At 43.0% G+C, this 23,123-nt stretch overlaps 3 protein-coding genes across 9 annotated transcripts in view; all 3 read right to left on the minus strand.

Moving 5' to 3' along the window:
• Positions 1–576: 576 nt before the first annotated feature.
• On the minus strand, positions 577–4,054 carry LOC148379340 (chloride anion exchanger-like). Its single transcript, XM_088366542.1, has 19 exons — positions 3,924–4,054; positions 3,723–3,862; positions 3,541–3,651; positions 3,243–3,403; positions 2,998–3,162; positions 2,777–2,929; positions 2,613–2,695; positions 2,387–2,534; positions 2,218–2,331; positions 2,069–2,146; positions 1,918–2,013; positions 1,730–1,836; positions 1,598–1,667; positions 1,441–1,533; positions 1,279–1,362; positions 1,068–1,202; positions 934–988; positions 727–863; positions 577–654 (listed from the first exon to the last, which is right to left on the minus strand). Exons 1-19 carry the CDS (start codon positions 4,052–4,054, stop codon positions 634–636), a joined length of 2,082 nt encoding a protein of 693 aa, XP_088222668.1. The 3' UTR covers positions 577–633.
• LOC148379341 (chloride anion exchanger-like) lies at positions 4,000–9,458 on the minus strand. 3 transcript variants are annotated; one of them, XM_088366540.1, is made up of 21 exons: positions 9,291–9,428; positions 8,872–9,011; positions 8,605–8,715; positions 8,380–8,540; positions 7,849–8,013; positions 7,630–7,782; positions 7,443–7,525; positions 7,222–7,369; positions 7,024–7,137; positions 6,873–6,950; positions 6,712–6,807; positions 6,530–6,636; positions 6,212–6,281; positions 6,050–6,142; positions 5,878–5,973; positions 5,326–5,556; positions 5,211–5,265; positions 4,965–5,110; positions 4,816–4,875; positions 4,645–4,695; positions 4,307–4,614 (listed from the first exon to the last, which is right to left on the minus strand). In XM_088366540.1, the coding sequence occupies exons 1-20, from the start codon at positions 9,416–9,418 to the stop codon at positions 4,669–4,671; spliced, it is 2,262 nt and encodes a 753-aa protein (XP_088222666.1). In that variant the 5' UTR covers positions 9,419–9,428; the 3' UTR covers positions 4,307–4,614; positions 4,645–4,668. The 3 variants fall into 3 exon arrangements, with proteins under 3 accessions (XP_088222667.1, XP_088222666.1, XP_088222665.1); XM_088366539.1 differs by having other exon boundaries at positions 4,307–4,695; XM_088366541.1 differs by lacking the exons at positions 4,307–4,614; positions 4,645–4,695 and adding an exon at positions 4,000–4,144 and having other exon boundaries at positions 5,211–5,556; positions 9,291–9,458.
• A 3,484-nt stretch (positions 9,459–12,942) lies between these two features.
• LOC148379342 (xylosyl- and glucuronyltransferase LARGE1) overlaps positions 12,943–23,123 on the minus strand; it is a 107,589-nt gene continuing 97,408 nt past the window's right edge. For 3 of the 5 annotated variants that reach the window (XM_088366535.1, XM_088366537.1, XM_088366538.1), the window contains 9 exons: positions 21,562–21,666; positions 20,015–20,127; positions 17,057–17,182; positions 16,521–16,676; positions 16,262–16,425; positions 15,508–15,786; positions 15,294–15,440; positions 15,015–15,210; positions 13,950–14,152 (listed from right to left, as the gene is read on the minus strand). In XM_088366535.1, coding sequence (XP_088222661.1) covers positions 13,955–14,152; positions 15,015–15,210; positions 15,294–15,440; positions 15,508–15,786; positions 16,262–16,425; positions 16,521–16,676; positions 17,057–17,182; positions 20,015–20,127; positions 21,562–21,666 — 1,484 coding nt within the window. In that variant the 3' untranslated portion in view covers positions 13,950–13,954. Of the gene's footprint in view, positions 14,153–15,014; positions 15,211–15,293; positions 15,441–15,507; positions 15,787–16,261; positions 16,426–16,520; positions 16,677–17,056; positions 17,183–20,014; positions 20,128–21,561; positions 21,667–23,123 lie in introns of all 5 variants that reach the window. The other 2 variants (XR_015855323.1, XM_088366536.1) reach the window with 2 other exon arrangements.

Here is a 23,123-nt window from a genome sequence, read left to right on the forward strand (position 1 = left end):
AGGAGCCATGGTGGACCCCCATCCAGACTGTCGTCTGCCAAGCCTGGGTCCAAACTTTGCGCCACAGGAGACTGACATCCGGCTTATGCACATCGGGAAAAGCCCACAATGTTCAGGCTTTAAATGTCATCTGAAGGGAGTGTAAAGCTAGACCAGTGGAAACATCAAAGTGTGTGTGTGTTTTTTCCTTCACTGAAGGTCCAAGAACTGTGAAACTGTTTGCCACCCAGTCTGCCTGTGAAGACATCAAGCTGTCAATTGGTTCCTGTACTGCTGTTATACAGCCGCTAGGGGGCAATATTACCTAATGCAAGATCTCACTGTGGTTGTGTCATTCTTTTCCAGTCCACTGCTGTCATTTAAAATAAAAATGCAGTATTACTTGATTTGGTTTTACCTACCTGCTGTTAAAGTAGGTCTTGAGGTCTTACTGGTGAAGCAAAGCAAAGTGGATATCTAAATTTATCATTTGCGTCATGATGGGCAGATGCAAAAAATGCAGGGAAGTGCATACATATTTGTGTGAATAAGAAATTTTCTGACACAACGAAGAGGATCCGATTTTATTGTGACGTGCATTTTTTCAGAATATTTCTTTTATTTAAAAAGGATGAGCATGAATGTTGAGGACTTCTACATTTTAGTTTCTAGTACCTGAAAAAAGAAAAGACAGTCAAAACCAAAACACAGCATTACAACAATCACACTCACTTTGATTTATCTTACCAAGTAGTTGTCTACAGTGTCCAACTTGTGTTTGTCCTGCACGTGCATCATGGCGTCATGGATGCTCGGGAAGAACATAGACGTCTGAATGTCATCGTCAAAGAACATGCAGCTCTGGAGTTTCTCCAGTATGCACACTGTCAACACATGAATGGTGTGAAAGAACGGCACAAGTACAAAAAAGTGAGTGACACAGATGAATCTCACCATCACATGACGCTATGTAAACAGCCACGTCAACTCGTATGAACTCTTTGAGAGCCTTTCAGGAAGCAGGGGGGGAAACACGTATTCAAAAATAGACATTTTTGGATCTTGCCATGTTAAAATCAGCATCATACTGTTTTGAGCCCCTTGAGAGCAGAGATATCCAGGAAGGAGACGGCAGAGAAGTCCAGAATGAGGCTGTGGAGATCTAACGGATGAAGCTGCGGGTCACATGGCGGCTTGCAAAATTCCAAATCCTTCCCGGCTTTCTGGGTCACATGGAACAGGAAATGTTTTCAGGGAGCAGCTCGTTTTGAATACGACGCGTTACGCTTGAGGTATGACCTCCTTCATCAGCTCTTCCTGCTTCCTCATTTTTTTCAAAGCCTTGGTCCTCTTCCGCAGAACCCTCAGAGGGTTAAAGCCAACCTAGAACAACAAAGTGTTGATTGGATGGAAGCAGAAAGTTGACTGGTCATGTCAAAAGTATGTCAGAAGAATACGTACGGCCTCGAGAAGCTTGTCCCGTAAAAAGTCAATATTGGCAAAGAAGATGGGAGCCGGGATTCGGAAGATTTTCACTCCTTTGGGTTCAAGTATCTTCACAAGAACAAACAAAACAATGATTGTCAAAAAAAAAAAAAATTATCACATGACTACTTACATGTAAGTAGTCTTTACGATCCCTGTAGATGTCAGTTCCAGGGATGTTTGCCAAGATGGCGCAGCGTGGACTGAAGAGACATTTGAAGCAAGATTCAGATCTCCAGTTGTTGTTTCCGTTCTGACATCTTACAATTGAGTCCTGAAGACCACCGTGAGGAGCTCCACCCCCAAGCCGACCGCCAGTCCGAGATCCAGTCCCAGCAGGATGGAGCTGGTACACGTGCCCACCCACACCAACTGTACGCACATGGGTCATAATTGAGGCTCGCTTTCGGGCAACATGGAGGGGGAAAAAAAAAATGTCATCGCTGTACTCACACATTCATGTTTATCTCTCTGCCACAGGTAGGGGATGTCTCGGAACTGCATCAACATGCCCTTTAGGTTCACCAGCACCAACGCCCCCAGGACTGACTGCATAGGAAATAAATATTAATTAAGATATAATAGAGGCAATGCCACGTGTTACCTTGGGAAGCGGCTCCAGCAGAAAGCCAAGCGCCACGGTCACGATCATCGCAATCATGGCTGATATGAGCCCAGCGATCTGAATTTGTGGACATGAAAAAAAGTTATTGTCATCAGAGGGTTGCAGCGGGCAGGAAAGTGAGCGGTAACCTGCGTTCGGCCTCCCGAGCTCTCTTGCACGGCCGTCCTGGAGAGAGCCGTGCTGGCGGCAAACGAGCGGAAGCTGGCGCCGAACATGTTGCTCACGCCGAACGCGATCAGCTCCTAATTGCATAATTTCATGAGTCATATTTATCTATTTTAAATATCAGCGACTGACCTGATTGCCGTCTATGGTGTAATCATGTTTGATGGCGTAAACTTTGGCCACGGAAAAGGCCACCGCAAAGCCCACGATGGCGATGGGAAAAGCCTCCACGGCGCTCTCCTGGAAGACTTCCATGCTGGGGGCAATTGGAGACTCGTACCTGAAGATGAGTCAAAGGGAAGGCTAAAGAAGTGCTCTTGGTGGCTTGTCATAGAAGATTGATCTTGGCGCAACTCACCCACTTAGCATTTTGCCCACAACGTCGACTCCATATCTGGTCTCAAAGGTGAAGCCGTACGACACTCCGCACGCTATAACGGTCTAGGCAGAGAGAGAGAGAGAGAGAAAAAAAATCAAGTGTTTAGATTTTATTCTCATTTTGGTAATGAAAGTATTACATACCATAATGACTTCAATGGGAATGGGTACAGGCAGCTTGGCTTTGTACCGCTCGTTCAGCTCCTTGACGACGAACACCACGAGCATGATGACCACTGACATTATCAGGTCGCACACATTGCTGGACGTGATCTGGACAAAGATCTTCTCCAGGGTCTGCACGCAGTAGGCCACAGCTCAAAATTGCCTGCACAATTCCAACTTTTGGATCCATGATGACGCACATAAATGATGGAGAGCGGCCCGTTAATGCCCGGCACAGTCAGGCCCAACACGAACTTGAGCTGGGACACCACGATGTGGACGGCAGCTGCTGTGGTGAACCCGGACACCAACGTGTCTGACAGGTACACCACCACGAAGCCCGCCTGGAGAACCCCCATGGCCAGCTGCGTGGAAAATAAAGAATTGGTGTAGGCTCCCTCTAGTGGTGAGCAAAATAATCAAAGGTAATTGTTCTTAACATTACCTGGAAGAGCCCCATGAGAAAAGTCACAGAGGAGGCAACCAGCACCCTCTGGTGGTCCGGCGTCAACCCTTCAAAGTCTGTGATGTTGGCGGGTGGTCCGTCTTCCGGGACTAGGCGGGTCACCACGGCGCCCACCATCAAACTAAGCACCGGGAACGAGCCTACGGGAAGTCAGGACCATCTTTAAAACTAATCACGCTGATACTGTCAAACATTTTCTTCATAATTAACCACTTTGTTAAATGAAGCAGAATGAATATTTTCCTAAATATTTGAAGAGATATTTAGAAGGATTTACCGACAGATATGTGCCTGGACGTTCCGAGGAAGAAGTAGGTGAGCATGGGGAAGAAAGCCGTGTAGAGGCCATAACTGGGAGGAAGCGAGGCCAGCATAGAAAAGGCCAGTCCTGATGGAGACCACAAGATCCTCTTAGTGGAACACAACAAAGCCATGCAGATGGATTTTTCCGCTTTTCACCTTGCATGACTGCCACCATGCCCGTGCTGACCCCGGACAGAAGATCCCCCGGCAGCCACTCTCGGATTCGGTACGCTTTCATCCAGCCGACAATGGGGAGGAGGGAGAGCGCTACATTTTTGGCTCTCTTCGCGTCGCATCTGGTGTGGGATGAACAAAACAAGTCAAGATGTCAAAGAGGAAGGAGCGGCGGCGACTTACGTCAGGTAGTCTTTAACGTGGCTTGATGGGGTTTTGTGCAAGCGTGGGATTTTCTGGTGGTCTTCCGCAAAGCTGTCCTCGGAATACGTCGGCCTGGTGAGCGCGTAGGGTTTCCTCGAAGTCAACTTCATGTCTCCTCGATGAAAGTGTTGCACCTTTGCCCGTCCGTGTATCTAATCTAGAATCTCCACATCGGTCGCATCACCTTTTCTGATGTGCCACTGATAATCATTGACAAAAGAAGATACTTTTATGATGCATTGATCATTTGCTATCTGATGAGGCCCGGCCCATTCACGTTTTGATACTCATCCGATTACTGTACACTTCAAAAATAAATTAAAATGAATCCGAACACAGTACACATGAAATTCATCTTTAAAAACATTTTTCTGTTACACATTTATTCAAGTATAAAATGTTTCAAAACAAGATGTTCCAAAAACTTAATTTATTCTCATCATCCTGAAAATATACAACTATGAAGTATATAAAAATCAATTTCTACACGTCCGCAAATAACTACGCAGAGTACGAACACACCAAATTAGCATTTTGCATACATTTCAAAGGTTTACATACAATTTGTCAAGTCAAGGCAAAAGCATTACATGCGGTATAAGTGCGCTGTGCTCTAAATAGCTGATCTGGAAATTAAAACAAACTTTCTCCTCGCTGTTGGAGATTTATTTAAAAAAAAAAAATTTAAAAAAAAAAGAAAAAAAAAAAGGGAATCACGCAGAAGTTAGAACTTGGTTTCTGGATCTGCTGCCTGTGGATAAAATAATGAGTGTCATCATCCAACAAAAATCTCTGAATTGAAATATTCACTCATTCATTTTCTATTCTGAACATCAAGAATGATTTTAACAAGAGTATTTGTAATGCTTACATTCTTATCTCTGTTCCTGAGACTCCCCGCAGGATGGTGGACCGTCACCATTGTTGGAATCTGCAAATGAAATGATCAATGCAACATACACAATGATTGAGAAATGCAATCAAGTTCTTATTGAAAGTAACCGGGGGTCTTCTCACTACCTTGTCGTAGCGGGATTTCTTTTGGGAGCACTCGGGATGTTTGTTCAGGATGTGCAGCACGGCGTCGTGCAGCGTCAGGAAAAATATGGACGGCTGCACTTCGTCATCAAAGAAGCTGCACTGGTGCAATTTGTCCAGGATGTACGCTAAAAATAAAAAAAAACAATAATTGCCTCCAATTTAGCATTTTTGGGAATTTTTGTGCTGTGTATTTCGAAAAACCAAAACGCAGAAATTGATATTTACGATCACAAGCGACAATGTAGACGTCCACTTCAACGCGGATAAATTCTTTGAGAGCCTGCAACAGATGAGAGACAGTGAGCAGACCTTCAAAAGTCATGCTGGAAAATGAACTGACCGCTTTGAGACCCTTAAGAGCGGAGATGTCCAGGAAGGAGACGGCCGCAAAGTCCAGCACCAGACTGTGCAGGTCCACGCGGGGGACGACAATGTTAGCGGGAAGCTCGGCGTTCCAGTCCACGCGGGCGGGCAGGTCCTTGAAGTTGGCAGGCAGGTCCAGTTCCTCCGTGTTGCTCTCAAACTCAACCGACTCGTTGATGGGGCCGCATGAGGTGTTCAGGAAGCCGTTCTGGAATAGGAAATATGACCTCAAGCCACTTTCCCACATGTTCTGGCTTTGGACGGGGAAAATGTTGCTTTGTTTTCTGCCGCTGCTGATGTTTATATTTTAAAGTACACAAGAAGATGACACAACGTGGTTTGTACACGAGTGCTGAGTCTGGCGAATCTCAAACTATTATCTAATCTTTGTCGCCGTAAACAGTTATGATGTGTTGTAGTATTTATGACTTTCGACTGCGTGTGTATTGTGGAAAACAACTATGTTGTTATTGTTACACTCAACATGACCATTTTTTTTTTTTTTATATACGAGCAGGTTATCACATACCGATGTCCACTGGAGATAACCTTTCTTAAGAAGTTTCCGGATCAAGCGCAGTGCTTTATTTCGCTTCCTGAGGACTCTCAGTGGATTGAATCCAACCTGTGTTGGACATTTGAAAAAAATTACGAGACACAAATGACATTAAAAAGATTAACGAACAAAACGATAAACGCACAGCTTCCACCAGTTTGCTTCTGAAGAACTCGATATTGGCGAAGAAGATCGGCGACGGGATACGGAAGATTTTCACGCCTTCTGGCTCGTATATCTGGAGAAGGAATACGTTTGGATTTGAGTTTTTAAAATAGTCAGTTCACTTGTGCCATCGCCAGCTTACATCAACATAGTCCTTTCGGTCCTTGTAGAGATCGGTGCCGTGAATGTTGGCCAACACGCTGCAGCGGGGGCTGAGTTACAGTAGAAGAAATAAAATTCAAAAAACAATTTCTGTAAAAAAAAAAAAAAAAGGTGGCCAGAAAAGTTTTTTTTTATTGCAGTCATAACATTTTAAATTGCAAAAAAAAATAAAAATCTAGCCTAATCTAGCTCATAGTGGTGAATATGAAATCTGCCTAGCAACAAGTGACAAGAAGGAATATAATGTCGCTACTCTCCCACCAACTGATACAAGCAGAAGATTTGATTAGAGACTCACAACTGAGCTCTGAGGACGACACTAAGTAGTTCCACACCGAGACCTGCGGCCAGACCAAGATCCAATCCAAGTAAGATGGCTGCAATACACGTGCCAAGCCATACAATCTGTATATTAAAACAAAAAAAAAAAACCACAAAATGAAATACAAATTTATTCAACATCAATATCAATCCACTTACACAGTCCGACTTGTCCCTCCTCCACAAATACGGGACCTCTCGAAACTGCATGAGCATTCCTTTCAGGTTGACGATGACCACCGCGCCCAGCACGGACTGTCGGGAACACGGGTTAAGGGAAGTGTAAACAAAAAAGCAAAAGGGGATGGGGCGGAGCCAACCTTTGGCAGGGGGTCCAGGAGAAATCCGATGGCTAAGGTGACAATCATCACGATGATGGCTGAGAGCAAACCGGCGATCTGGAGATATGAGAATCATATTGAATGTATTGAAATGAACTGTGTGGGAAAAAAAAAAAAAAAATCAGGTTACCTGTGTTTTTCCACCAGTACTTTCTTGCACTGCACTTCGAGACAGAGCTGTACTAGATGCAAAAGATTTGAAGGACGCGCCGAAAATGTTGCTGACCCCAAAAGCGATCAGCTCCTGGAGAGAAATAATAAAATTTCTTTTTTAACTCTATGTGGTTATTAAAAAAAAAAAAAACATTTTTTTTTCTGTTTTGTGCACCTGGTTTCCATCAATGGTGTAGTCGTGCTTCACTGAATAGACTTTAGCCACAGAGAAGGCCACAGCAAAACCCACGATGGCCATCGGGAACGCTTCCACGGCCGTCTCTTGGAAGATGTGCAGGTTTGGGGCCATCGGAGGCTCGTACCTGGGAAGGAACATCAACAATCGGGATGGATTCTTCCGATTGATGCTGTCGGTGGCTGAGGTCGGTACTGTACCCTTTTGGAATATGACCCACGACGTCAATTTTATACTTGGTCCTGAAGTCGAACGCGTAAGAAACACCACAAGCGATGACAGTCTGGGGAGCACATTCGTTTTTGTAAAAGTCATGAACTGCTTTCGAGCTGGAAAGAAACCAGAACTCAAATCACAATACAGATTAGTGATGATCGAGCCCCTCACCATGATAACCTCGATGGGGATGGGAACAGGCAACTTGGCTTTGAATCGGTCATTCAGCTCCTTCACGATGAACACCACCACCATGATCACCAAGGAGATAACCACGTCGCAAACGTTGGTGGACTCGATCTTGGAGAAGATGACCTCCAAAGTCTGTCAAGAAAAAAACAACTGAAGAATCACACACTAAGATAAAACCTAAGCTTTTTACTAGCTTACGTAAATAATGGAGAGCGGGCCACTCATTCCAGGGACTTGCAGGCCCAGCACAAACTTCAGCTGGGACACCAGGATGTGAATGGCGGCCGCCGTGGTGAAGCCAGACACCAGAGTGTCGGACAGGTACATCACCACAAAACCCACTTGCAGGACGCCCATGGCCAACTACCAGACACACATAAAAATGTGGAAAAACCTCATCATTTGGGTCTACAAAAATAGATCAAATAAGTCGCAGGGAGAGTACAGACGCCTACAGATGCCACAAGATGGTGCCAAAGGAGATGTTTGCTATGATAACAAAAAAGCAGGGGCCTAAAGACGGAGCCCTGGGGCACACCAGTAGTGATTGGGCAAGTGGCGGATGAGAAGGACTTTAAGGTACGACTGGAACTCAAGAGGGAAGCCTGATTTTTATGTGAAAGGAATTTCAGGCTGTGTCTTTTCACGCATGGGTTCTTGAGAATTTTATGTGAAAATGTTTTTTTGGGGAAAACCCTCAAAATAATTTCAATAGCAAGGCAGTTTCACCTGCATGATTCCCACAAGGAAGGTCACAGAGGAGGCCACCAGAACTCGCTGCTCATCCATGGTGAGACCTTCAAAACCTGTAATGTTAACTGGCGGGCCTTCGTCCGGTACCAGCCTGGTGACCACCGAGCCGATCATCAGACACAACACCGGGAACGGACCTTCAGAAAAGGAGACCATGAGACTCAAAGGGAGAGGTGGTCATAAAAAAAAGAACGGCCTTACCCACTGAGATGTGTCTGGAGGTTCCGAGGAAAAAATAGATGACAACTGGGAAGAAAGCAGAGAAGAGCCCGTACCAGGGTGGAAGGGAAGCCAGGAGACAGTAAGCCAAACCTAATCGAACACATCAAACTGGAATCAGACTAAAAAAATATATAAAAGTCCCGTTTACTAATTTCTCTGAAGAGGCACAGCGTGCTTGCTTCAAGCAGTAAATTGAAGTGACACCAAAAAAAAAAAAAAAAAAAAAAATCAACAGTTGATCCAAACCTTGTAGTACGGCGACAAGTCCAGTACTGACTCCCGAAACAATATCACTCAGCAACCACTCTTTAATCCTGTAGATCTTAATCCAGCCGATGATGGGAAGCAGAGACAAAACGGCATTTTTGGCACGTCTGGTATCACACCTACAATGACAATAAAATATTTTTTAAAAAAGGCAAATGTAATGAGAGTCAATACAAGATACAGAAGACATTTTTAAACTATCAGTGAAAAAGTTCAAGGTTAGAACCACCATGAATCAACACCTGAACAACGTTAAGCGTATTGAAATGCTTTTCAAAAATTGGCCTGATCAATAACGATTTTTCTTTTTTTTACACTAGCACGAGTTTGAACCTGGAAAGTAGATAAGACTCGAACACGTTATCTACCAACATTTCAAAGTGCGTGTGATGTCTCACGTGAAGTACTGCTTGACGTGGTCTAGCGCGGTCTTGCGGTGCCTGTAGACCTTCTTGTGCTCCTCGGCAAACGACTCCTCCGAGTACAGGGAGCGCGCCACCAGGTACTGGTCGCCCGTTGCTTGCATCCTGAGAACCTGCGGTACGTCCGAGGACCTGCTGCTGCTTCTGCCTAGATCCATTTAAGCACATTTAAACATGAGATCACCTTTGATGCCACTAAAAACAAAGGTCCAGATGGGAAAGCGCTTGAGGTCTGGATCACTTGTCAGATTTGATAAATAGAGAGCAATGCCAGACAGTGTTGCTTTCAATGAACGACTTCCCTCAGACCTAGAACACCCCCTTAAGATGATGTGGGTCACTCCAGAATTGGAGGACAAATTCAGTCTCTCCAAAATGAAATTTCAAAAGCACAACTTGAGGTAAGTACATTTGTTGTCAGATAAAATATAGTGAAAGTCATTCTGAAATTATCTTTAGATCTGGTTTGAACTTATTTTTGTCTATTCAAAAGAATTTTATCAGACGTGTTTTAAATTGTTGTAATAATGTTCGAAAGTTATTTCTCAACACGTTTGTGAAATCTTGCAAGATGATGAGTTTGCCTTTACCCATAAAAATAGCAGCTAATGCAGCTAGCATGTACTTTGAATAAAAACAAACATGCAACCCGGTCACTGTAAAATTAAATTGATATTTAAATAATTTTTGACTATTTAAAATTGTAAAATTATTCAGTTCTATCTTTGAAATAGGCATTTTTTAATATCACCAAACAGAAACTATATGACAAATAAAATCTCAAAAAAAATGTGCCATTCATTTTTTAATTTTATATATATATACTTTTTAATTTTTTAATGAAGACATTAAAATTTGCAAAATAATTTGTGAATTTCTCAAAAAAGTGCTGAAATTATCCACCAATTTTAGAATAGGCCACATTGAATCCTACCGTGTTGCCACCTACCTGATAGTGCTATAAATTCCAACTTTCCACTGGCCTTTCCGCCTCCTCCAGCATTTGGAGCGCAACTGCGATGTCCCGCTGTTCAGCCATCAATAAAGTACGCAGGAGTTGCGACTGTCGGCTGTAATTATTAACAGTAATGACGAAGGGATCACTTGCGTTTGGATGCCTGCCTTATCCTTGACCATTGTTCTCACTGATATCTGTCTTCGAAACTTTTCGGCGGTGACGGCTCTTCCACCCCTGGAGGAGGGACGGGACAGGACAGGCCATTGTTAGAAGGAGGTTTTTAAGCGGGGTGGGGGTGTTGCCAAAGGTCAACAACAACACCGTGTTTGGATATTTTAGGAGGTTAATGGAAACAGGTCAGAAAGAGGCTTCAAAACATTGATCAGATGGCAGATACAGTATAACGCAATGTCAAAAAAAAAAAATTCAGACACTTGTGATAAATTAAAACTGTCACCAATTGTAAAATTAATAACTGACTGAGGACAGAGCTTTGAGGGACTCCATTATTCAATATTAGACAATAAAAACCTTAAAACAGATCATTTATAACACTAGAAATTATGTATAATTTCTAAATTTGCTAAAATAAGATGAATCAGGATTTATTGCAATGTTGTGGTCAACGTGTGTGGGTTGGTGCTGTGCACGAGTTTCAGTGAAATTGAGCTGGAATGCAAACAAGCTCAGTAATTGTGCGAATGACCTTAGTGAAATGTCTGCTTGGAATGAAGGCAGTTCACACCAATGATTTGTGTATGATTTAAAATAAACAGTTTGGTGTTGATTCATGGTCAGATTTCAAATTGCTTCTGATATGTTATCAGATATATTTTTTTCCACAGTACTGTACGTCAAGTACAGTGGGCAGAAGCAAACATTCAGAATCTTTTTACTGGTATTTCTAACTCCAGGTTTCATTAAAAAATGAACAAATAAATAAAAATTAAAAAAAACATGAGGCAAAGTGAAGGTTTTGGAAGTTCAGTCCAGCTTTTGATCTCCATTAAATGACAGCGGCGTGACTCACTTCTGATAAACGCTGGCACGATTCTCCCGTTTGACTTCACCAAGGCCAACATTTTTCTAACCCGCCGCACATTTGTTATCTTTCAATTGGACGACAGGAGTTGGCTGAGCATTTTATTTTAGGAACTCCACAAGTTACAATTAAAACAATCTTTAATGTTATAATTATTGCTATGGATTGCTTCCTTTTTTTTCCCATCCAAAAAATTCTGATTAATGTGTTGAATTCAAAACTTTCCGCTTCATATCAATTTTTTTTTTAAATAAAAAACACGTGCACATACTAAGAGAATTGTTATCATGTCATGAAAAGCGATAAAGACTTGACATAACTATTTACAGGCAGTAAATAATGTTAGTCTTTTTTTTATTGGATCACAATAGAGTTCCACGTAATGACGGGTGGATCAAGGTTTATGGGATGCTGAAAATGGAATATGATAAAGAGCATTTTTTTTCCGAATCATGACATTCAGTGACGCACGGATGGCGCAATGATGTAACGTTATCTGAGTGGACGGCGTAAAGTGTGACGAGCCTATTTCGACACTGACAAAAATAAACAGAACCTCATAAATCACGACTACTGCTTCAAACTTTCACCCATTCATTTGACTGACACGTGACTTTTTTTCCAGCAATTAATAGCACCATGGAGTAAATGACACAAGTGTCTGCTTCGAAAGATAACATTTAGTGGCCTGATAAAGAAGATAATTAAAAGATACAAGAATGGTTACGCCTGCATGTTCCACAGATGGTTAATAAGTTCGGAATTTATTATTATTATTTTTTTAATATTAGTAGCTCTTAAAATGTCACTGATTTGGAAAGGTCAGCCAGCTCATGTTATAATAAATGTCTCCTCCTATTTCAGGAGCTGTCAGTTTTTATGTTCTGCAACAGATGCTATAGCTAATGAAACACGAGGTGTTGGTAAGAACCCAAAAAATAAACCTGAATCAAAGCTTGGCTTGCTTCTTCTTATTTTGGTCTAAATGAGTGGAAGTGTGTGATTTCAAGGATGGGCGGCCGTAGTAGCGTCGGGGGCGAATTAACGAAAGTCGGTTCCCCCCGAAGAAAGCTAATGAAATTCGCAATGATTAGCGTTTGATGAGCGACTTCAAACCGTAGCTGGCCTGAGGCGGAGATGACGGGAGGGAGGGGGGGCCACCAGAGACCGCCGCATTAAACATCTGAGCAGATGTGGCTTTAGTTTGGAGATGTGATGGACGCGGTGCTGTCTTTTGTAGTGGGTTACAAGATGGTCTTTAAAACCGTGTAGGAAGATAGTGAATGGAGACATGATTACTTACTTGTGGTCCATGCTTGGATTTTTCCCAGTTGTGGATTTTCCTGGTGATAACACTAAAAGGACTGAGACACACTTCTTAATATTTTGAAAAGCAGGATGTTGCTGTGAAAGAACACGTGTCCCGACCTTACAAGATGATCTTCAGGATGAACATACAATTGTTGAACTTTTATTTTTGACTTTTGAAGATTCTGTGTAAAAGGAAACAGCGAAATTAGCATAAAAATGAAAAAAAAAAGGGTCCAAATATCAAGAGGAGAGCTTCAAATATTTAACTTGAGAAGAGCATTTCCATGACAACGGTGAGGAATAGTCCAAGGCAAGCAAGCGTTTGACACTTTTACTTTTATTTCAGGTAGCAGCATCAGTCAGCCATCCACTCGGCGTCACACACTTCCAAAATCTCACACACACACTCAAACCTGCATGACGGCCCTTCTGCGTCTTTCTTCTCGGGTGAATGAGAGCAAAAGAAGGCGGGCCACTGGCCTCAAGTTTAACAACAGTAAAAATAAAATAAACAACAAAAAAAAAGGATTTAAAGCAAGATCAAATCATATGTCAAAAAACAAACACAAGAATAAACATTAATAAAATTAAATATTGAAACTAATGAAAACTGACCACAATCTATCTCGAGGCAGACTCTTTGGAACTCGGCCAAATGTAAAGACTTTAGAAATATTCAAGCTTGTTTTCCTGCCCTTCTGACTTCATCTTTAGCAACCTGCAAACAAACATCAATTGAAAGGAGAATACCCAAAAAAAAAAGTCATCAGACTGGAGGCAAGGGTGAAACGGAGTAGATCATAGTTTGTAGTGAACACAGAGGTTTTGATTGAAAAGACTCACACACGCATGACAAGGGAGTACGCTACACTTGGCGACCATTTTCCTTGCCTATTTAAATGAGAAGGATGGATTGTGATTGCTCGCGTCGCTCCCCTCCATCCTTACCGATTTGTCTCGCCGCCGCGATGATGATGATGTCCGGTTAGAGGAGAGGAAAAAAAATATGCTTTTGACGTGTGGTCACGGCACTTGGACGGTGTCCGCGGTGTGCAAAAACTGAATGGACGCAAGGCTGTCACTCCCTTGACTGGCACGCACACACCTGTGTGTACATTCGCCCACATGCATACGTCAATAATTCCACCATCCGAGCGGAGGTGACTATTTCCCGGATCCTGCTTTGAAAGCTGCGGTCCATACGCGCCACACCTAAAGTCAAAGTTTTTGAGGAAGGTCCGAGTCGGGTCCATGTACCCTCGCGGCCCCCCACGCTTACCGAGTCAGTACAGTCACTCGCGGCCTGGGGGCGGCGAGGGCCCGCGGTGGCTAGCTGTTGTTCTCGGCCGTCATGTACTTAAGGGCGGCAAAGCCGTAGCGCCGCGACATGTTCTGCTGGAATTCCTCCTTCAGGGTCTTGAGGCAGACCCGGTACTGCTTGTTGGAACGGAACTTGGTGATGTCGAAGCTGGGCGCGTGTGGCATGTGGATCATGTACGCATTGGGTAGGACCACAAATTCGTACTCCTGTGGAGAGAGAGAGAATAACAAAATATTAATACAGCAAAAAAAAAAAAAAAAAAACTCATTTTGCCAGTCAGTTGCTGAGCCGGCGAGTTAATAATGAAATTTTATTTTTGTGATTTATTTTCAAATGACCCTAATTGATATCCATGAAACCCTTCTAAAAATACACCACATAGCTCTGCGAAGAAGTCATCATTTTCCAACGATTATATAAGGTGTATGTCACTCAACAGGAAGGAGACCTCTCCCGAGACCAAACTGTTAACAAAGAAAAACAGTAAATCCTAGATTGTTGTATTTGTGTTTGGAGCGTGGCAGGCTACTTCCTGGTGCCTGTCGAAAAGGACGGATGGGTGTTGGCGTCTTGCCATTATGATTCTTGGGGGTTGAACTGTGGCTACACCTTAACCTATTTTTTTTTTTAATGTCTATAGCGGTTGAACAAAGGTGGCCACTCAACAGACAATGAGGACATATTAGCATTTGACATAGTTTGTAGCTATAGGTGAAGCATAAATTAGCAGATGCCCATAGATCAATAATTAAAAAAAAAAAAAAGTAGTGTAACTGGAGACCCTGAAAGACTCCAAAACACAAGCTGTTCACCCTAAATGTCCAAAATGCAAAGTATTGTACGTCCCCTTTCAAGCTAGCAATTGAAGCAGCTAGCTAGCTAGTTGTACTATGTTCATTTTGTCTTCACTTGTCAATTATTTTACTGGTTCTTTTATCACTAACAAGATACTTAGGTTGAATTACCTGACATGTTTCGGAAGTAGTAGCCGAAACATGTCAGGTAATTCAACCTAAGTATCTTGTTTGTGACAAAAGACCCAGCGAGCTAGCTACTTGCGTGTTTTACCTGCGCATCCAGCTCCATGATGTGCGCCACCTTGTTCCAGCCAAAGCCCACAAAGCGGCGGTCGTACTCGGGGCTGTCTCGTCTCACCATGACGTACGGCTCAAAGTCGGCCTCCCACTCCACCCGGTAGGGCGTGGTGGCCGTCCGCCATTTGGCAAAGTTGGTGGGCGCGTGGCCTTTGGTCCACACGTGGTACCTGCGGCAAGCCGAATGATAACGTTGCAGTTCCTTCTTTACATAAATTTGAAGAATCAAAGTTGACCAGCAGCTGTTACCTACCTGAAGGTAAAAAGCGTTCCCATGTCCAGCTGAGAAAGCAGCTCGGCTTTCGATTTTGGGTAGGAGAGGCGATAGCGCAGCGTCTCAAACGCCGGCACCACGAGCGCTTTCTTGTTGTTGGCCATGTCGAGTTGCACGACCGACTTCCTGTGAAGACGCATGACGTGATCGGCAAACAAATCCAACGGGTACGCTCGCTAAACGTTCCTCTTACCTGAGATATTCGTAGAGGCCATACATGGGCAAGAAATCGATGTCGGACAGGAACATGTAAGGTGTGTTGACGTGCCGCATGGCGACGTTTCGGAGCAGGTTGACCGGGTAGAACTGTCCTTCTTTGTAGACCACGTGGTAACCTACGTTGCCTCGGCTCATGAGCACCTCGGAGCCCTGAGCGTAGCGCAGGAACTGCTGGGCCTCGGCGTCGGACAGGTAGAGGGCCAAGCTGATGGGGCCTTCCCAATGCTTGCAGATGGCCTCCAACATCTGAAGTCTAAGCAGCACAGGACACACTAAACAATCACAATATTCTGACCTTCTTGTTTTACCAAAAAAAAAAAAAAGCTTTGTGAAAACTTTCCCTCTCATTTATATTTCAGCATTGTCAATTCAAAATTTGTTCAACCAAACGTGTCTATCTGTCTTCTCCCAGTTGCCCGCATATGCTTCCTGCTTGAGTGAGCTGACAATTTATATTCTGACATTGTTTCCTTCTCCTGCAATTGCGCAACAGTTTGTTTTCCATCAATGTGTTCCTTCACTAATCAACTAAAAAAACAAATTAAAACAAATTTGTGATTGTGTTCTTCAAACTTTCTCGTAGAATCTGACTTTTTTTGGGGTCAATATGATTCCTTCACCCACCACTAGAGGGCGACAACTAAGTGTTATTGTTTATTTCTTAAGTTTTTTTCTTTTAAAATCGAGTGCATCACACATTTACAGGAAGTGACCGTGTGAAACCGCACCTGTCCATGGAGAGCTGCGCCACTAACGTGACGTCCGCATTGTCGGGCGTGACTTCGTACTCGTAGTGGAGGAAGTAGAGGTGCGTTCGGTGGACGGTGAATCGTTCGCGACGGAACTCATAGCAGGGGTCATCTTCATCCAGCTCGGACAGCGTCTTCTGGAGCTATGAAGGGAGGATCATGCGTGCATTTTTTTACAAATGATTTTTCTTTGCAACAATACAAGTAAGACTCTCGTGTCAATTTACGGGATCCTCACATTCTCGCTATTGTGATCGGCCTCGCTGGGACAGCCAAACAGCTCCCGGCGCAGCAGGTTGCCGTCGTACTCCAGGAAGGTTAAGTAGAGATTGCGAAAGAACTCCACGTGCTTGTTCTTGACTCTTAGTTTCTTTGGGGAGTTCCAGTGGATGACCTGGTAAGAAAGGGAGAAGGAATTTCAGTTTGTTTGTAGGCGATAATAAAAACTCACAAGGTCAATTGAGTCAAATGTTATTCAACTTCGATCAGGCCCACCCAATTATAAATAGAATTTTCAGCGCATTTTATAATCTGAAAAATACGGTAATGTGCGAGTACGCCCACTTGGGCAACCCCGACCAATCCATCAGAAAGTGCTTTCATACAACTATTGACTCATTTAGAGTTTGACCTCCTTCGTGCCTCGAGGCATTATTAACATTTTGCACCGCACCGAGGGCACATTCGATCTTAAATGAAGTTCGATCTGTGCTTCATAATGAGGAAAATATGAGACGTGGAGCGATCGCCCACGCTGTGGTCCAGCTCTCTCACCTTGAGGTCCGACACGTCTTTGTAGCACTTCTCTGAGCGGGTGTGGTCGGAAAGCTGAACGTTCCAGAAGCACGGCAGCTGGTGAACCAGGAACGGGTTTTGCTTGATCACAGCATTGAAGATATCCTGCACACACACAAAATAATTTATGTTTTAATAAATGGACTGTGTTGTCTTTTGGGCTCAACTGTCATCACAAAATGGAAATTCCACCAGGGGGAGCCCCAGTCCAATTTGGAGAGGCGACCCATTAAATAGCAAATGTTGACAGTTTAAATACTGTTAATATAAAACATGTTAACAAGGCGCAAGCTCCCATGTTAAATCATTCTCGATGCTTTATTTTGCCACAATCAGTGTATCTAGCGCCAATATTGATAAAATTCACATTAGTTATTTATTTCCCTGGATAATAAATTAGGGAAAATGGATGTGTGACTGAGAGGAAGGACCTCACATATGATGAAAGAGCACGTATAGAATTATTCGAGTTAAGCCCCAGGCTCAAATATTTATTAAATTCCGTCTCAGAAGATTTACAAAGCATTTTTCAATCCCAGCATGTGTGAATAATTTAGCCACGTCTCGTGTAGTGGGTGTCGAGTTCATACGTTGCTCCCTGCTTTCACTTTTAATAGTACGGAATAATAATAACATATCGAACTGGTGCTGTGATTTTTTTTTTGATATATGAACAATTACAATGCTCAAAATGATGCTTTTTTTTGTGAGTCCAAATAATGTGACCACGTTCCCAAATGACGGCCAATTTAAAAACAAGTTCAGATGAATGCTCAAGATCTTCCGACTCACATGGCAACAGTCGGTGACAGCCACCACAAGCGTCTAATGGGAGACATAAAAGCTCAATAACCTCGTAATAAACGGCGCGATAAAGAGATCTTGACAGACCTTCGGAGTAGCTCATCGGGCGGAAGGCAGATGGAATGCTGAAATGATTCCGGAAGCTACCCCCGTTCATTTTCCAAACTGCATACCTTGCGGGACTTTACTTAATGAAGGTTTAATTAAAATCTCATAAACGTACCACTCATCGAGATGAGGGGTGGATAGCTCGCGGATAATGGGGGGAGGGGGAGGGGATCGTTCACCAAGGTCTCGGTGAAATGCCCTGACAATATATGCATCGTGGGAAGGCGCTGCGTCGCTGCGGGCTGGCCAGGGAAAACGAAAAAGCCATAATTGCTAAATGGGGCGAGTTTACCATGACAGTGTTGCCTCGTTTCAGATGAACTGGTTTTGTCCAAGCGACCGGCATTAGAACCAAGAAGCAAGTTGTGGATCACTGCTTTGGCGGAATATTTTTTTATTTTGTACTGATTTTGCACTGGGGGGAAAAAAAGTGCCTACTTCAAATATAGGCATTATGTTACCAAGGATGAGTGAAGCATTTTTTTTTTAATACTAAACTACTACCATACTTTTTTTTTTTTACTCTACAGGCTCACCAAGGGGTGAGTGAAGCTTTTTTTTTTTCTATACTATACTACTACAATACTTTTTTTTTTTTTTTTTTTTACTATACAGGCTATTTATTTGCATCTGTGTGCCTATTTTGGGAATCTCAGTTTCATTTGACATGATTTGAATAATGAATAATTTAAATGAGTCCCAAAATTGGCTGGAAAATTAATCAAATCTAAATGATAAATAATTATAATTATTAATTATTAATAGTAAAAAAGAGTTACAATTATTTTCCATTTCTAATTTTGTGGACCACCAGTAAAACCACCATGGACCACTAGTGGGCCACACACCACCTGTTGACAATCCCTTGTTTGGAAGAAAAAGTGATTTAATACATTTTGACTGTGGGCTCCCTCTAGTGGTATCAAATTACTGAATGTTAAAACTTACACTCATTTATTTTCTTATTTCATCCACTACAATAGTAACATTTTTTTTCCCTTGAAAGAACTTTGTCAATGGCCTCCACGTGAAGGTTCAATTTGATTGACCACCACATATTCTTCCCCCCGCACGTAGCTCAAGTAGCACGGCACTCGGTGAGATTTTCACCCTGCGTGGCCGAACCTATCAAACGTTAGCTATTCCTCTCAAGACAAAAAAAAAACCTGCGCCAATTACTCGCGCACAGCGAGCTACCTGCTGAGTAAACCGTCTCGAATGATTTTTTTTTGCTCAGCGGATAGTAGCTCCTGTGTGCAGCAGGCTTAAATGTTCAAACAGAACATTACAGAGCTTTACAAAAAAAATTAAATCTACTTTCGAGGAATAAAAGCGCTGTGTCATTTTTGGTGCCGAACGCCCCCCGCTCAAGCCTCGATAGTTCCTCTGTGGGATTTCTCGTCTGCTAGCATTGTGCCCCCCGGCTTGTACGATGTCACACCGTTTCCCGCCCACGCAGCCTTTTCAGCTCGATCAGGGCCGACTATTGTGAATCACGCTGTGGCGCTGACATGATTGTCGGAGAGTGGCAAGTGGGGGAGTTGTCAAAGCACGGGCAACACGTCGCTACGCTTGGCCAGATGTCGCCGCAGTTGTCGCGAAGGCGCCGGCTGTCCGGCGACGTTTTGGCCGTGCTCCAGCGGACGTCTGTGCGGAGCGCGTCTTCCACTGTTCAGCTGCTAATAAATGAAATGTAAATCCCGCCTGGCGTAGCCGAGCTTTTCTCAGCCAAATGTCACAACACAAAAAGGCTTTTTTGTGTTCATCTTTCTTCATGCGCTGTAAAGGAAAGCTGTCTTCCAGCGAGGCGTGTACAAAGGAGGCGGACGAGCGGCAGAATAATGGGAAGGAAAACTTCAAGTCTATTTTATTCAGACAAATAAAACTTGTGGATTCCAAAACGTAAAACGAATCAACACATTTTCACACACACCCTTAACGGAGTTGAATGTGATTACTCCAATTTAAAATTTGACCTCGGAAGACGCCACCCGCCGCGTCGAGATATAAAACAAACTTTCGTACCTGATCCGCCAAGGAAGTCGACAACATGCTCATTAACTCCCGCTCGGCCGTCAGCCTCCACATCTGCTCCCATCGCAGCTTTCGAAGTCGATCGAGGAGCAGCAAAATCACCCCTGCAAAAAGTACACAGGCCTTGATATGACATCTTAAGAAACAAGAGAGATTCATATCGCCGCGACTCCCCCGCCGCTTAAAGTGATAAAGTCTCATTCACGAGACTCCGAATCGCCCGCCGTGTGTTTACCGAGATAAAGCGGCGGGCGAGAAGCTTGCAAACAAACCGGCAATAGATGCTAAAATGCAGCTATGTGGATTGTACCCCAAAAAAAAAAAAAAAAAAAAGGCAACACAAGGAGGAGGGGGGGAGAACTTCTCACTTCCACTGCTAATAAAATAAATCTTACTGGCAGCTACAAATAAAATTAGGCGTCCTATTTTCAAGGGGGATAGATTGGAGCAACCCGAGCATTCTTCACATCCCGCTGTGCTCCATCTGTTGCTATGCCGCCGCGCAGCAGAGCGACCACAGCTGGACTGGACACTTTTTTCGAGTCGCTTTTCTCCGCTTTGCAAACAGCCGCTCGGCTCGCTGGAAGTGGAACAACTCGAAAGGTTAATAAAAAGATTAGCCAGTCATGAAGACCTCCAATGAACAGGGCCGGGATAAATGAAATATGCAAATTTTGAGATAAAGAACATTTTTATTAAATGCGTTTAATGTCTACGAGCCGTTTTGGAAAGTTGAATTTTTTTTATGGTGGTACTTTGTATAAAAACACGCGAGCGAGCATTCGTCAAGGACATGAATTCTTTTGGATTGAGAACTTTGCGACAGTTTTATTCTTCTCATGTCATCTCCAACTAACAAAGAACCACCAAATAAAAATTCAACTCAAAAAGAATATCCGAACTTAACTGTATATTTAAAAACATATATATGAGGTGAGAAGATTCGTATTTTAAAATAAATAACGTACCCTTGGTGCAACCTTGCAAGGGCTTTGAAATGACATTTTCAATGCAAGCTTTTGTGAAGCGTGTTGCAGCATGACTCATCATTTTCGCACTCTGTGGGGTTTTTGTATTCGCACAAGGAGCTCTCGAAACATACTAGAAAGTAGTGCTTAACTTTACCCTTTTTTTTTTTTTTTTAAAAAAGCTTCTTTGCTGGACTAATAGAAGCTCCTCCACTGCTTCTCACCGCTGTATATTTGAAGTGAATGCATTGCGGCATTTTTCAAATGCTAATCTTGGACTCCCGAGATAAAGAAGGAAATAGATTAGTTGTGATCCGCAGATATCCGTTGCTTTATTCCGTCACGTAGGCTCACCAAAAGTGACACCTGCAAATACTATCATGGTACGAACGCTATAATTAGAGGAGTCATTTTTATTTTATTTTAAAAACATGCCATTAAGTCCTGGTAGATGCTATTTTTATTTACAAAGCTGCCGCAAACAAACGCTTTTGTTGTTCTGTTCCACTTGGTGCTCTTTATAGAATAATTTTCTGCAGCTTGCTTTTATGACGGTTATTAAAAACTCACCAGTGTTGAAGCCTCGACCCAGGGCGGGCCATGGTCGGTGGTTCTTCCATAAGTTCCCAAGATACCAGTCACTCTGGTTCTCCACAAGACCAAGAACTTGCTGGCCTGGAACAAGCACAAATATCAACCTTTACTAACGTCACTCCACCGGGAGCTGAAAAGACTCAGTGGCACCCCCTACTGGTAGAAAGGCTTCAATGCAATACCTTTGGTCCCGATGCTTTGATTTGTTTTAAACTGTAAATCAGAGCGTACGCTGACCATTTTGCCCTGAGGGGATGTTGAGCACTCCTTGCAGCTTTGATTTTATTCACAACACTCAGACTTTTGAAGCTACCAGTGTTTTGTTGTTGAATGAACAGAACAGTTTTTGAAGCAAAAAAAAAATATTGCAATGGATTTTCAAGTGCTGTCAACTCATTTTCTGAGAAGCTCCTCATCTCACGTCAACATAGTTCCTTGGCCACAAGATGGCGTCAAAGCATTACATTACAAATAACGTGCTTTTCTTAGAGAAGAAGGGGGAGACTATATTTTAAAGTATATTTCCTCCAGAAAGCGGTCGGAAGGGATCAGCGACCAAAGACTTGAGGGGCACCTTAATCCCTTAATAAAGCTGCCTTTTATATTTGAGTCAACGGCAAACTCGGGGTGGGAGGGGCCTTAACTGCCACTCGACATTGCCATGACAAAAGTCACAGAGGGAGTTCCATAATTAGCTCACGTGAGTCAAAACGTTTAGAGCTCTGAATGTTAGAAACAGCAGGAGGAGGCGGAACGTAATCACGGCCCAGCAGTTAAGCCAAAAGAGGGAAGGATGTGGGCTTAAGGGCGAAGGATTTGCAAGGAGACAAGCCAGACGGATGTAAAGGTCAAGGAGACGGACAGCCGACGTGGAGGTAGGGGAGGAAGCTCCAATAAAGGCCCCGAGGAGGATAATCAGGAGATTGTTTGAGCAGGCAGCCGTGATGACTGAGAGAAATGATTAGAAGCAAAAAAGGTAATTCAATCAAACTTTGTGGTCCTTTTTAAATTGAGCCGCTCCCCAAACATCCCCGATGTTTATTCAAGCAGTGTTAGGTGTTAAAATATTCATTATCATCGTGCCTTGTTTAAATTACTGCGATGGGGAGTGTCCAACAAACATCGAACGCTGTTGCAAGAGATTTAAAAAAAAAAAAAAAAAAGGGCTGTGCTATTCTGGCATGCAAAGATAAAGCTTTTGTTGGAGTAAAAAAAAAAGTCAGAGATTTATGGACTACAATAAATTCCTAAAAACATCACTAGAGTTCTTGATTTGATATAGAATGGCAAACATGACTCAATAATATCAGCCGCTGTTAGAAGATTTATTTACATTACAAACAGTGTTTAAGCAAAACGAATATAAAAGAGCGGAATGGGGGAAAAAAAAAGAGCAAAAGGCTTTAATGCAGATGCTTAAAGTTAACTAGCACGTCGTCAATCATGTTTATTGCTGGAACAGGTACTGCACGAATTTGTTTGCGGATTAATTCCTTCTTAGTCGAAAACTGTTAATTACTGAGCCTTTCAAATTGCTC

This window comes from Syngnathus floridae, chromosome 22 (assembly GCF_059516105.1).
Source record: "Syngnathus floridae isolate MCC-2025c chromosome 22, RoL_Sflo_1.0, whole genome shotgun sequence".
NCBI classification, from domain to species: Eukaryota; Metazoa; Chordata; class Actinopteri; order Syngnathiformes; family Syngnathidae; genus Syngnathus; species Syngnathus floridae.